The sequence below is a fragment of the Carassius auratus genome, chromosome 6, assembly GCF_003368295.1.
Source record: "Carassius auratus strain Wakin chromosome 6, ASM336829v1, whole genome shotgun sequence".
Classification (NCBI taxonomy): domain Eukaryota; kingdom Metazoa; phylum Chordata; class Actinopteri; order Cypriniformes; family Cyprinidae; genus Carassius; species Carassius auratus.
The window spans coordinates 23379225-23394678 of NC_039248.1; the positions used below are offsets into that span (position 1 = coordinate 23379225).

At 35.3% G+C, this 15454-nt stretch overlaps 1 protein-coding gene across 1 annotated transcript in view; it reads left to right on the forward strand.

Moving 5' to 3' along the window:
* The window catches only part of LOC113101893 (N-terminal EF-hand calcium-binding protein 1-like), a 34376-nt gene that overhangs the window by 3029 nt on the left and 15893 nt on the right, over window positions 1-15454 (forward strand). Inside the window, exons 2-3 of the mRNA XM_026265697.1 lie at window positions 2069-2093; window positions 14445-14553. Coding sequence (XP_026121482.1) covers window positions 2069-2093; window positions 14445-14553 — 134 coding nt within the window. The remainder of the gene's footprint in view (window positions 1-2068; window positions 2094-14444; window positions 14554-15454) is intronic.

The following is a 15454-nucleotide window of genomic DNA, read 5'->3' on the forward strand; positions in this document are numbered from 1 at the left end:
GCTCTTGTGCGCTCACACTGAACCGTGGGCTCTGAAGGAGAAAGAGATTTGGATTAACTAAGATGCTGTCAGGCCTATTTATAAACCGTGACTCAACTGATATTGTGCTTTGCGAATCGTTTGTTGTCTTTCTGAACCCGTGTCTCCACACTGGCTCAACACCTGCCAGAGAGCCATTGGAAACGATCTCTCGACAGGAAGCTCAGGTGACCTTTAAAGGACATTGTTAATGATGCATTATCCTACACTTATCTTTTGGCAGTGCTTTATTGCACATCTGACTTTTACAAACCTTATTGTGTCATATAAAGCTGAAGAATCAACACACATGCGACCTGCTCTTCATAAGCGAAGTATATTTCACCTTTTAATCTCAATCTCGGTGTCATTTTGCGTAGATTAATCTGCTCTAAAGAGATTATTCAGCGTTGGTTTGACTGTGTGTGGCTCTCAGCCAAATGCACACACAGTGTGTGAATCCAACTATTGGTTTTAGTTAATACCATTTGTCTCTGAATGACATTTTAATTCTGCAAGCCAGTTGTTTGTATTTTATTAAGCTTGTGAAACTGCACTTTTTATGTAAATGTTAATTAAAGGAATAGTTCATCCAGAAGAGAACATTCAGCATTATTTGTCTCCTCATTGCCATTTTTAAAGGAATAGTTACACACAAAAGCATTGCATCACTTGCTCAGCAAAGGTTGAACTGCAGTGAATGGGTGCCGTCAGAACGAGAGTCCAAAAATCTGATAAAAACATCCCAATAATCCGAGTAAATTTGTGCATGCTTGCAATGATTATTTTGTCCAGATTAAAAACAAAAAAGCATTTTTTTTGTCTATACATGAACTTGAATGAGATTTCAACAGAGGAAAAGATTATCATGACAGCATGAAGATGAATAAATAATCACAGAATTTACATTTTTGCATGAAATGTTCCCACTAAATTTAATCTCAAATCTAGAATTCATCTGCACAAACTGCTTTTTGTAAATGGTTCTGTTGTAAATAATGAGGCCTAGACACACTACACTACTTCAGTTCTCCTTACTTTAGCTTGTTTTTGCTTTATTTTGCAGATAAATTCAATGGCTTGCAGCTGTGTTTTATAAGATATAATAAACCGGCCACCTGACAATATGAATGTAGATCACAGAGGAGAAACGCAGCTCTCAGTATCGGTGCTTACAAAGACCAGAGCTTCATAAAAGAAGCTAAAAACAGAGACGTGACTTCAGAAAATAAGATAATAAAATAAATGAAGAAAAATAAGCAGAACTTGTGCATATGAAATATAAAAACACATGAACACATAACAAATCAAATACATTGCTCTAAATGAGATATTTATGTAATAAATCAGGTGAAAAAAGGTTTCAAAAATAGCTATTTTTCTGACCTAAAGCCTATATTTATTATTTATATTGAATAACATTATGATGAAACTTAAATTGTGAAAGTATATGCATTTATTTATACAATTGAACTACCTTTCAAAAGTTTGGGGACAAAGTTTTTTATGCAAGATAAAAAATTAATTAATACTTTATTCAGCAAAGATGCATTAAATTGATCAAAACTTACATTTATAATGTTACTAAACGTTTCTATTTCAAATAAATGCCGTTCTTTTGAACTTTCTATCCATCTGCGAATCCTGAAAAATAAAATGCATCACATTTTCCACAAAAATATTGTTCAGCACAACTGTTGATAATAATCAGAAATGTTCTGGAGCAGTAAATCATCATATCAGAATGATTTCTGAAGACCATGTGACGCTGAAGACTGGAGGAATGATGCTGAAAATACAGCGGAGCATCACAGGAATAAATTACATTTGAACATTAATACACAAAGAAATCCATTTATATAAATTGTGATAATAATTAACAACAGAAACAAACACAGTAAAGCTCTAAAGGTGCAGTTCATTAAAGACATTCATTCACACTAAATTATATTCAGTATTGATTTCCACCAGTCCTCTACGCTTCTGAATGCTGCTCACGTTGATAAACTGCCTATTGACTGTTTTTTTTTTCATTTCTATCTATTCACAGATTTTCCGTCGAGCTGACAAAAATGGTGAGTCTGATCTTTTGCTATGTCATATTTAAAGTGTTTCTCCTGCTACTTTTGCACAGCGGTTCAATTGCAAGTCATATTTCAAGTCCAAATCAATGAAACAAAAAGCATTTTTCTTGCTTTCTGCTTAGTCACTGTAAATAAACCGTTTGCATGGTTATCCTGCAACAATATCCTGATGCATTGCGTTCAACATTCAGTATTATCTCAGATGTTTATAGATTCGATACAATGACACAAACCAGGCGATGAAATTAATGCAAAAAGCAGCTCAGTTAATCATTTAATCATGGAAGAATACGATGAGAAATGTTTGTGTTTTACATTCATGCATTTGGTCGAGTTTTAGAGCTTTTAAATGATACATTTTATCAAATTCATGCATTCCCTGTAAATCGAACCGTCAGTGATGTCATTCTGGAACAGGCCCCGCCCACGACTGGTAATGATGGCTGCGTCTGAAATTGCATACATCCCTACTATATAGTAGGCGAAAAGATGTATGTGTGAATTCACAGTACTCAGAACAAGAGTAGGCAAAAAGTACCAGGATGACCTACTACTTCCGGCATGAATTTCATATTCATACTATATATTACATACTCTTTTTGCGGTTGTACTCAAGAGAGTATGCTTTAGAAACACGCTCAGAAACAGTATATCAGAAGTCTAAACTGATATGGCTTTAAAACCATGCAAATAATAAACTTTCATAATGTCAGACAAACTGCAATATCATGTGTGCATGACATAATAATGATCAGGGATTATTTATTTTGGGGGAGTATCCAAGGCATTACCTGAAAAGGCTCCTCCCTTGTCAGCTCATTTGCATTTAAAAAGACATGCACAAAAACAGCATGTTTTCACTTCTGTTAAAAATTTTAATTTTCAGTATGGTACAATAAATGATCTGTGGGGTATTTTGAGCTGAAACTGACACATTCTGGGGAAACCTGAGACTTATATTACATCTTGTAAAATGGGGCATAACAAGTCCTCTTTAAAGGGGTAGTTCAACCAAAAATGAAAATTGTGTTATCATTTCAAACCTGTATGAGCGTCTTATTTATGTTGCACTTAAGTAAAAAACTGGGTATCAAACAATTGATGGTCCCCGTTGACTTCCACAGAATAATTTTCCCTACATCGGACCAACAACTGTTTAAAATATCTTCTTTTATATTCAACATATGAAAAAAATGACATGAGGGTGAGTAAATGATGAAAAAAAAAACTTTTGGGTGAACTCTTGCTGTTGCTAGTGTAACACAAACAGATGTTCTTCAGACTTTTGATTGCTTCTCAGACTTTGAGCACAGTTTGAGACCCTGTCGAGATCTTTATTTTCCTCTCAGTTAATCTTATTTCTGTCTGGAATACAATTGCGATGTTAATCAGGTCACATCTTTCTTTCCTATGGGTGCTGAAGAGAACCCGCTTTGTAATTTCTGGGAATGCTAATACAGGCGTTTGCAAAAAACGTTTCATTTTTATTCATAATGCATGTTTGATGAGTTTGAAGCCGGAGAGTAATTGGAGTCCCTCAGACACATGTGAGGGTTCATCTGAGCCGCAGCCAATGGCAGTCTGTCACAAAACGCCAGTTTATTCTTCAAAGGCCTGTAATGCACGAGGATGGCGAGGACGAAATGAACAGAACGATGCACTGTCCAAACAAATCAGAAGTGAGTGGCTGTCGCTGAGGCAGCACAGTCCTTTCAGAGGTCATTATTATTGTTCCAGAATGCCAGTTACCTTCTTGCCACTTCAATCATGCTCTCATTGTGGCCAAGGATGGAGAGAAACCGAAAGAGAAGTGGAGTGCGAGAATATAAGAGCGGCAGAGAGAGAGAGAGAAAATGAAAGAGCTGTGTTTGTGCTGTGAAAAAAGCCATAATTAATAGTGTGCTTTGCTAAGGCTGCATCAATATTAATACTGCACAGTGAGTTTAAACAGACCTCTAGCATCACATGATGTTATCTCTGTCATTTCACTTGCACGAAACGAGGTGGAAAGAACACAGATGCACATCGAAGGAGCGAGCTGAAACCTGAATATCAGACAGCTGAGAATGGACCACCTAGCAACCGATCGGAGTACCTTAGTGACCACCTTGATGACCCTAGCAACCACTTAGGACAGCATAGCAACTACCTAGAACATCATTGTAACCACCGATGACACTGTAGAAACCACCCACAACACCCTAGAAACCTCCTAACAACCAACCACAACACCCTAGAAACCCCATAGGGCGTCCTAGCAACCACACACAACGCCCCGGAAACCGCATATGGCGTCCTAGCAACCACCCACAATGCCCTAGAAATCACCTAGGGCGTCATAGCAACCACCCACAATGCCCGGAAACCCCATAGGGCATCCTAGCAACCACACACAACGCCCTGGAAACCCCATAGGGCATCCTAGCAACCACACACAATGCCATAGAAACCGCATATGGTGTCCTAGCAACCACCCACAACGCACTAGAAATCTCATAGGGCGTCCTAGCAACCACCCACAATGCCCTAGAAACCACCTAGGGTGTCCTAGCAACCACCCACAATGCCCTAGAAACCACCTAGGGCATCCTAGCAACCACCCACAATGCCTAGAAAAAGCCTAGGGCATCCTAGCAACCACTTACAACACCCCGGAAACCCCATAGGGCGTCCTAGAAACAATCCACAACACCCTAGAAACCTCCCGGGGTGTCCTAGCAACTATCCACAACACACTAAAAACTGCCTAGGGCGTCCTAGCAACCACCCACAACACCCTAGAAACCTCCCAGGGTATCCTAGCAACCGTCACCCGCAACACCCTAAAAACTTCCCGGGGTGTCCTAGCAATTACCCACAACACCCTAGAAACCGCCTAGGGCATCCTAGAAACACCCTAGCAACCACCTATAACACCCTAAACCACCCAGGTCATCTGAGTAACACCCTAGAAACCACCACGACACCCTAGCAACCATCCACAACACCCTAGAAACCACCTGTGCAACCAACTGCTCACAACACCTTAGCAACCACCTACTCACTCTAACAACAATCGAGTCGAGTTTCGTTCGATCAGAAAGCGTTGATGAAGTGAGCTGCTGGTGTCAAACTAGAGCGCGGTTGCTAAGTAGAGCACTGCACTAGACGAATGGGAAATAAAAACAGGGTTTGGCTGCTATTCTCCTCTTGAGGATAAACTGAGTTTTAAGTTGAGCTGTAGCTCTCCTGTGAGGATTTCCATCTCAGTGACTTGAAGGGAGATTATTTAAAGATTAGAAGCTCACACTAACCTCGTTAACGAACTCTTTCCCACAGGCCTGTGATACCGAGATCATGGATTCTTGCCGCTTCTTTCTAAAGCCAACTTTACTGGGTTGTGGTTGTTTGACTTTAAAATTTCTCTCTGAGGAAGGGGCTGCCTAATTAAGTTTAGAGTATTAATTATATATTTTCACTCAAGACATTTAATTTGTATGTGAATGTAAAATACCACCTATAACCATTTGTTTTGTTTTCTGTCCTAACTGGTTATGCTCTTCGTGACCCATTTAACTTCCATAATTACATAAAAAAAATATTAATAATAATAAAAATAAATAAATAAATAAATAAATATATATATATATATATATATATATATATATATATATATATATATATAATATTAGAAATATTTATGTAGTATTATGCTATTTATGCTATTTTATTTTTAGTTACATATAACATTAAATGCAAAAGTGTTCTTTTACAATTATAAAATGTACTGCTCTTAGAATTATTTATATAGATTTATGTTATTAATATTTTATTTTTTTCAGTTTTCAGTTTAATTTTATTTCAAGGTTTAGTCACTTTGTTTTGCATTTTTTATTATTCATTATATTTCTATTTAGCTTTAATTTACGTTTATTTCGGGTTTTGAATAATTTCAATATTTTAATTTAAACTTATTTTATTTCAGAAGTTGCTAAGGCTCCATCTCTAAGAAGTTTTCTTTACTTTTGTAAATTTTTAAATTGTAGTTTTTTAATTGTTTAAATATATACTAAAACATATAGCCTATTGTGTTAGAAAATACATTTATGGGCATGTTATGTGTTAGTTTTAGTTAGTATTTAAAATGTAAAGCATTCATCAGTGGCAGATTTAGATCATTGCTTTTTAATTTCAATGCTGTAATGAGATAATTCTCGGCTAGTTAACAGTTATGTGTAATTATTTGCATTCAAATAGTTTCTGGTGTCTTTACAGTCACTATAAGTCAGTCATTGGTAGCTCAAAAAGTGCTCAACCAATGGTGCGAATTTGGGGCGGGGCTATTCGTTTGATTGTCCAATGGCAGATAGGGAGCAGGGTCAGTACTGTTTGTGAAACCTGTTTGAAAACAGTCATTATTTTGCCGTTTTGTTTGCTTCAGATTTGCATGTAGATGCTGCAGCTTTAACTGCTTCGCTATTCTAGTTGTAGTTTGTATTTCTACTAGCTGTGTCACCCCACAGTCATCTGTGTTACATAACAGAAGCGTATTGCCTGAAAGAAGGTCGGTTTCAGTATCTGCCTGAGCCATCATTGCCGGCCAATCGAGTGACAAACAACATGTCAAGCGTGTCTGACAATCCCTTCGGCAGGGTCTGAAATCCTAGAGCTGTCAGCACAGACACAAAGGGAAAGAGAATGCAATGAAAAAGGCCTCAAAAGAGGCTGAGAACGCCCACTGCGACTGTCTCTTCACATACAGCCACCGCATTTCCCTTCTGCTCTTCTGCATCCTCTTTCCCCAATTCAGGCGCTCTGCAAATGTTCTAGCTTTCTGTCTGTGTATTCATCATTTCTCATCCTCTTCCTGCTGTCTCCCTCTCAATCCCTCCTTCATTCCTCCCTCGCTCAGACAAACAGACAGATTGCGTTGTGCTTTAGAGTGTTTGTCTGCTCGCGTTGCATCTGTTAACTCAATCTGACGGCGCTGCTGGTCGAGTTAGCGGCGGAGCAAACCTCTCAGAACTGGAGAGGAAAGATGAGTGTGTTTATGAGGACGCTGGGGCTGAAAGTATTGGTGTGTGAAACTGACAACACAATTGTTAATGATAATTAAACAATATTTGAGTGTGTGGAAATAGGCCTTGCATAGATAACTAAATATGGCACAAACACCGGCAGTAGGTAATGACAATCCTTATCTTAAAGGGATATTTCTGAAAATTCTGTCATTAATTATTCACCATTATGTTGTTACAAAACCGCTAAAATGTTGCAGTTTATCAGATTTCATCAAAAATATCTAATTTGAATTTTTCCGAAGATGAACGAATGTCTTATGGGTTTGGAACGACACGAGGGTGAGTAATTAAAGAGAGGATTTACATTTTTGGCCGAATTAATTAACCCTTTAATGGGTGATTCACTGAATCATTCGTTACACAGATTCTTTCAAAATGATTGATTCATTTAGAAACGGATCATTGAATCGCTGACTCAAATGATTCAAAATTAAAATCACATTTGATATTGTGCACACATGCTGATATTCGGGAAAACAACACTCTTGCTTGTGTGATATCATTTAACTATATCTTATGAATATAAATACAAAATGTTTCGCTTTCATAAATTCAATTATAAGGACATTTTAGCTACAGGTATATTCTAATAGTCTTCGTTATCCAAGATTTATTTATTTATTTGAGTGACATGCTTGTGCATTGTTAAAACAACAATTATGATATTATCAAAGATGAAAAATATAACTTACCTAGATGAATGCATGGAAAGAGGAGAAATCACAAATATATTTAAAATAGGTGGACAATTAATAAAATAAAAAGTAAATAATTGTGGTGTTTTAGGGTCAAGCATCACGAATGATTGCTAAAACATTCAGACTGATGAGACAAGGGACTGAAAAGCACCATCCAGAACACCGTAGCAATTTCTTATAGAGTAGGTTTTATTTTATTTTTGTATTAATGATTATTTTTCATGGTTCTGTCTTCCTTACCTTAGCTTAAGTTTAATTATCTGTGAAAATGGCCTTTTTTCAGTTCTGTTCTGAGTAGTAAAGCTTATCTGACAGCCACACTGAGATGAAAAATTACATGTAAAAAAAATGAAATTCCCAAATGAGAGAGAGCTTAAAGAAGCAGATGACTGGAGGTTTAGTGCTGAAATAAAGCATTGCACAAAAGCCAGAAACTGTCCTGTGAAATCCAAATCTAACTTTGTCTCTCGCGCATTTAATATGAAAGAATTTCCTTTGAACCAACTCTTAAAAAAAAACAGAAAATCAGTTTCTGTGTACAAAGAGAGATGGTGGTTCTTTTTTATGTGCTCTATATATTGAAATTCAGTCGTTTTTGCCTTGTGTGCAAATAAAACTACTTTAGGCATAAAATATTAATTTGCAATATCCTCGCAGTGTCTCGTTACTGCAGGGTAATTGTGTAACTCATACATAAATGAATAATTATGCATCCAAACGGCTCATTGAAATTTCATAATCTTGGACTTTATGTTTAACACATTCATTGAATGCATGCATAATAAATGCATTTAGCTTTAAGTCTGACCACCTGCTGCATATTTATTTCAATGTGCTCTTGATGATTTACTGACACTCTCAGCTTGTGTTCATGCAGGGATGAAGAATGAATTATAATTTTCTCCGTTTTATTCTGGCAGACCTTGAATGCACAGACAGTCTCCTTCACACTGACATTCAGTCGTTTCTCACTTTGTGACAGCTGTGAGATGTAATATATGTTTTAGCCTCAAAGAAACTCTTGGCAATTATTTTGGATCCTTACAGCGAGGGACAGACGTGGGCAAGAGAAAAGCGTCGTGTGTCTGCTATTGACCCGCAGGGTAGGTTCTAGATGGACGGCTGGGTCGCTCCCCGGTGCACACCTGGTGACTTTTGGCACACCTGGTGACTTTTGGCACAACGCAAGTTTTTTTTTTTTACCCTTTTTAGGGTTTCTTCGGCTTCAGAGCAAATTTACTTGATTGAAAAATATTTAATTCCTACCATGAAATGAAAACTAGACTGTAAGTTAAAGAAATAAAAGGTGGTTTTGAGGTTTGCAGATGCATTACACCTTTGTGTGTTAATGTAGAATTAGATTGATGTGATTTATTTATTTATTTTATTGTTAGTGTTAAAGGAATAATTCACCTACAAATGCCAATTTGCTGAAAATATCCTCCCTCTCATGTCATCTGGGATGTAGATGTTTCTTCATCAGATTTACAGAAATGTAGCAGTGCACCACTCGCTCACCAGTTGATCATCTGCATGCAGTGAATGGGTGCCGTCAGAATGAGAGTCCAAACAGCTGGTGAAAACATCACAATAATCTATAAGTAATCCACAGAACCCCCATCTATCAATTAATGTCTTGAAAAGACGAAAGCTGCATGTTTATAAGAAACAAATACATAATTAAGAAGTTTTTAACTTTAAACCGTTTATCCATAATAATAACCCATAATAACACTTCCTACAAGAAAGATGGGAGACATTCTGACGGCACCCATTCACTGCATGCAGATGATCAACTGGTGAGCGAGTGATGCAATGCTACATTTCTCTCATTCTGACGGCACCCATTCAGTGCAGAGCATCCATTGCTGAGCAAGTGATGAAACCTGAGCAAATTTCAGCATTTTCAGAAAATGTTAATTTTTTTGGGTGGACTATTTAGGGGCTAAGATAATGAGGGATGATTTTTTTGTTGTTACAGTGCCATGGCTCAAATGTTGTCCATGTTTGCACAATAATTTGCATTAATTCCTGAATTTAGTTTTAAAACAACCCAAAGGTGCATTAATTTAAATTTAATCTTCTTGCTTTTATCCAAAGCGTCTCATGGGGAATACATAAAGCAATTCTTCTTAAAGAGGCAAACAGACACAGAAAGTGCTCATTATATATAAGTTTCTGGCATTTGTTCAAATAAGTACAAGCTAGAAAGGGAAGGGATAAATAAAGAGAAAGACAAAGTTGTTGTTGTTTCTTTTATTAAGGATGAACTCAAGTAGTGTCGAAAGAGATGAGTTTCAGCAGTCGCTTGAAATAAACTGAACTTTTAGGTATTTTTTTAAATACCTAAAAGCCATAAATGTTGGAAAAGCACAGATGTGCGTGAGGGAAAACAAATTAGGCTTTAACAGAATAAATCCCTGAAGGGAATGAAGCAGGCGACGCTCCACCCTCGCTGAAGGAAATGTGTTTGAAGCACAGCATGGGATGGGTGGGAAACGCTTAGGAAGATGCATTAGAGTCTGCTGAACCCCACACAACAACGCCGAACATTAGTTTGAGACTAAATAAGACCGAGCAGCAGAGAAGATAAGAGTCTCCTGAGAGCCAAACGCTCCTCTCCGGGGTCTCTGTTAACCACAAGAGCTGCGGCAGACGTCACATATCTCTCAGAACTAAACCTAAAAATGTCAGGCGATGTTAATGCAAGAAATAAAAGCTAATCTTCACAATCCATAGATGAGATGACCAAACTGGAGCTTGATGCTCATTTCCAGTTTTCAGGTTTAAATGTGATGTTTTAGATGTGGCCTGAATCAGTCTAAAAGATTCGCCATGCCATGTTCATCATAACATCAAATTCACCACAACTATTTTTAATATACATTTACATTTATGCATTTAGCAGACGCTTTTATCCGAAGTGACTTACAATGCATTCAGGCTATACAAACCAGTATGTGTGTTCCCTGAGTATAATTTCATATTTATATTTTAATATTTAGCATATATTGCATTTTTATGCATATTGCATATTTTGTTATGAAATTAAATAATTTCTCCTTTTTTAAATGTATGCATATTAATAATTGTATTTATATTGTCCAATGCATTTGTCACAATAATTGAGATGTAATGTAAATAAAATTTTATTTTTTTTATAAAACAGATTTTATGTATATTTAAATCTGTTTTTAAATATACACAACTGTTCAAAGGTTTGAGATCAGTAATAATTTTTAATATTCCTGAATTAACTCTTATGTTCACCAAAGCTGCATGTATTAAATCAGAAATACAGTAAAAACAGAAAAATGCATGCTTAAAGTAAGCCTATATATACAAAAATTTATTTTATTGCACATGAATCTTCAGCAATAATTGTGCATAGAAAGTTAGAAAGCATTTATTTTAAATATATATATTTTTTAACATTATAAATGTGTTTGTGACTTCTGATCAGTTTAGTGCGAAGAGATATTGATTCCTGTAAAAATCATACAAACCCCAGACTTTTGAATGGTATCATAGTATTCTATATTAAAAATAACTTTTATCACTTCTGTGTAATATTTCATATGGTGCACACAGACATTTAAATGATTGGTATTGCAAATGTCATTCGTATTGATTGTCACAACTGTTCACAGTAAAATAAAAACAGATTTGGGTCAGTGATGTGAATGAAGCCGTTATAATATTTGTGCATAATGCAACTGAACAACCCACTAAATTTCTAGCATACAAATGTGCTTTAGAGACTTAAAGAAGTTCTCTGGAGAGAAAACTACAATCTTTCTTTCTGCTCTGAAAGTGCTGATGTTTCTTCCAGCATAATTAAAGATATTTTCTCAAGTGCTTCTTTGGCTGTTAGTTTGTGCTCGAGTTAGCCGTAGACAGAATGAAGAAGGTGTCACTGTTTGGCTCTGATCAGTGACCGTCTGTTGTGGAGAGACTCAACCCAGATGGTCGTCAGATTTGCTCTTGAATTAATTGGAGACGTTGGACAGTGTTTTAATGTGCTGAATATGTCCACTGTCTCTGTGAGCCTTGTGTAATTAAGTATCTATTTGGCCACAAAAAGCAATGCAGTAAATGCATTCAAACCATCTTTGTGCAGATTTGTGAATCATGGTTATTTAATGCCTTTTTGAGATTTATATCAAGTGTTTCTGCTGGTTTTTAGGGTGGTTTGCTTTCCGTTTTCAGAATCAGTCTAATTATTGTTCTTTTGATTCATCCATAGTTGATGTCTAGATCAAAATGTGTGCTTTAATAAGTGCTGCTTTGAGTATCTGACTTTAATTTCCATTGTATTCTTTCTCAAAGAGGAGTGAAGGGATGCTCTCGTCTGATCTCTGGCCCTGGAGACAGACTGCGTCTCATTGAAATTTCTCTTTGGTTTATGCCTGAAACTCTTCTCGTTTCCAATAAAAAAAAAGTTCTCGGAGGCACAAACTCAGGCTACTTTATATATCACTGTAGTAAATAATATACTTGCTCTGAATCTCACTCAAATCATCTTTAACCCTTTAAAACCTACTGGAATCTGTTTCACGATCGGTCTCCATGTCTCCAAGTCAAGTCTTTTAGTATAATTGTACAAATGTCTTTTGCTGTCGAATCTTTCCTGATTGTGATCAAGTAAAGGTCAGAATAAGGTCAGTAATATCTCCAGATGAAACTTGAGGAGCGTTTGTTTCCGAAAGAACATCTCACATCTTCTCAGGAGCCTAAATTTCCTCATCTTTCAATCAGAATTGCATTGCATTGCATTATTTGTTTCAGTCATTCCAATCTCATCTTACTAAGACATGCTATTATGTCATTTTATTTTTTAAGATCTCATTGATTAATATTACAAGCATCAGTATTTCATCATATAATAAAATCACAATCTGCACCAAAATGCATATTTTTGCTCAGTTCTCTGTATAAAATTGAGCTGGTTTTCATCCATATTCTCACTATATCAGACTATATGAGCCATAAATAACTAATGCATCCAATATGATAACAAGAAACTTATCTTTTATTTAGATTTTATCTAAAGGTTCAATAAATTGTTCCGTAAAAAATTTTTTTTCATTTCATTGCATTTTTTCATATGCCAGGCTTTAAAGGGTTATTGATTTTATTCAGAATAATTTTGGCATGGGTTTGCACAGGTATTTCTCCAGTATCTCCTTCAGAAAACATGCAAATCTTGTGATATCATTTTCTGCGCACCATTTTCTCTTAGGCTAGTAGAAAACGGCTTTTCCAGATCTGTACTTCTCCAGAGTTTTCCTCTCACATTCACGTTGTGAAAACTCATTCCCTGCCCCTGACGTCAAGCTGAAGTGTCGTCAAACCTCAAATGCACAACTGGAGGGCTAAAAGCACTTCTGGTGTCTTTCAGGAGGCTGATAAATGTCCAATGTTCAGCGAGCTGCTCAGGCAGGAAGTGATGTATACGATCCGTCAACCGTGAAAGAGTGCTGTCACATAAAGCACTGTATATATCTCTTTGGGCTTTTGATGGATGACACCTTCTCCACCTTACCTAATAATAAGAGCATGCACTCACAGCAGATTGTAGTTCACATATCAAGGATGATCTACGTCGTCTGCCGTCAGTAAAAAGCAGGACCTGATGTAGACACTCGTCGTGGGCTGAGGAGACGAATAAACGCTGTCTCAACCTCCAGTCATTACACTGATTGTTTGATGAATGCTGCACACAAAACTGGAAAGCAATATTGCAAGAACCAACCAGACTGCATTGCTTTTCAAAGTGCACAGGTTTTTGTATCAGGCCATCAGACAATCAAATTGATTTAATATTGATCTGATTTCAACTTGAAATCTGATTCACTTTTGCATAGACACATTTCAATTACAAAAATCAATGCTGTTTCTCTGGTGCAATTAATGCACTTCTTTAAGGCATTACTGCTTATTGATGGTTGACTGTAAATGGAATATTATTTAATATTTATAAGACTTTTGTCTACAGTTTTTACAGATCATCATTGCAGCATTAAATGATGATCAAATATATAATGGTGAAGAGCGTTAGAATTGCATCTGTAGAGATGCATGGTGTAGTCAAGGACAATGCAAGGTCTGCATTTTAAGATCAATTTTGTAAAGTTTTTGTAAAGTTTGCAATGTTTGTTGCATCATATCTTTAGAAGATTTGGTTTCGTTTGAGGAAATACACTAGATATGCACAAGCAACTAAATGTGTGTTTTGTGTATGCATATACTGGGGTGTTGTTCATTCATGTTGATAATAAAAAATCATTTTGTTTTAGAATTTAGTAGAGCATTTCACTTCATATGAAGTCTATAGATTAAACACTTCTTTAAACTTTACTGAGAATTTATGTGCACTAAAGATAATAAAGTGTTTCAAAACTAGTACTTCGTGAAGTATGGACAGAAATTATACTCTAAAAAATATTTAGATGACACTTTAACAATAATTAGCATTTACACCAGCTATATCAGTAAACATTTTCATGCATTAAACCTTTTTTTTGCAATATTAAAATCCTCAGATTCTCTGATTGCTGATTCTCTCTTGTGTCTTCTTGCAGATGACGGGAAGCTGTCCTTCGAGGAGTTTAAAGCGTATTTTGCAGATGGGATACTGACGACCGACGAGCTGCGAGAGCTGTTCTACTCCATCGATGGACGGCAGACGAAGTGTGTACTTTAAACAAAACCAAAAAACAGCTTCTTCATTAAACACCCACAGTCCAGTTTACACTGTTTTCAGTGCAAGCATGCTTGATAATCTCCCAAAAAACATCGTGTAATTATATTTAAAATGTTATATTAAATAATCATATTTTTTATAAATCTTATATATTTTATTGTATTAATTATATTAAAAAAATATTTTATTATAATTTGTCTATATTTTATTATATATATATATATATATATATATATATATATATATATATATATATATATATATATATATATATATATATATATGTATATATATATATATTTATTTATTTATTTTTGAGAGCAATAAATCAACATTTTGCGATACACATTATAGGACACAATGCTATAGAATATAGATATATGCAGATTATCATCTTTGGTTTTGGATCTGCGATTTTTTTTATCTCATTTATAATCTGAATGCAAGACTGTGATATTTCTTACAATATTATAAAAAAAAAAAAAATCCAAATATTATATTATATTATATTATATTATATTATATTATATTATATTATATTATATTATATTATATTATTATATTATATTATATTATATTATATTATATTATATTATTATATTATATTATATTATATTATATTATATTATATTATATTATATTATATTATATTATATTATATTATATTATGCAGTTTAGGCTTATTATATATTGTAATTTATTTACAAATCTCAAGGCTATTTATTGATGCAATTAATGCACTTATATAGAAAGCTGGTGTCTAATAAAATATTATTTTAAAAAGTCATTAAATGAGGATGGAATGGTATAGTCCTGTAGCTCACATCTGCATTTTCAGATCATTTGTTTGTGATGCTGTTCAGTGACTTTAAAGTAATTATTCATGCC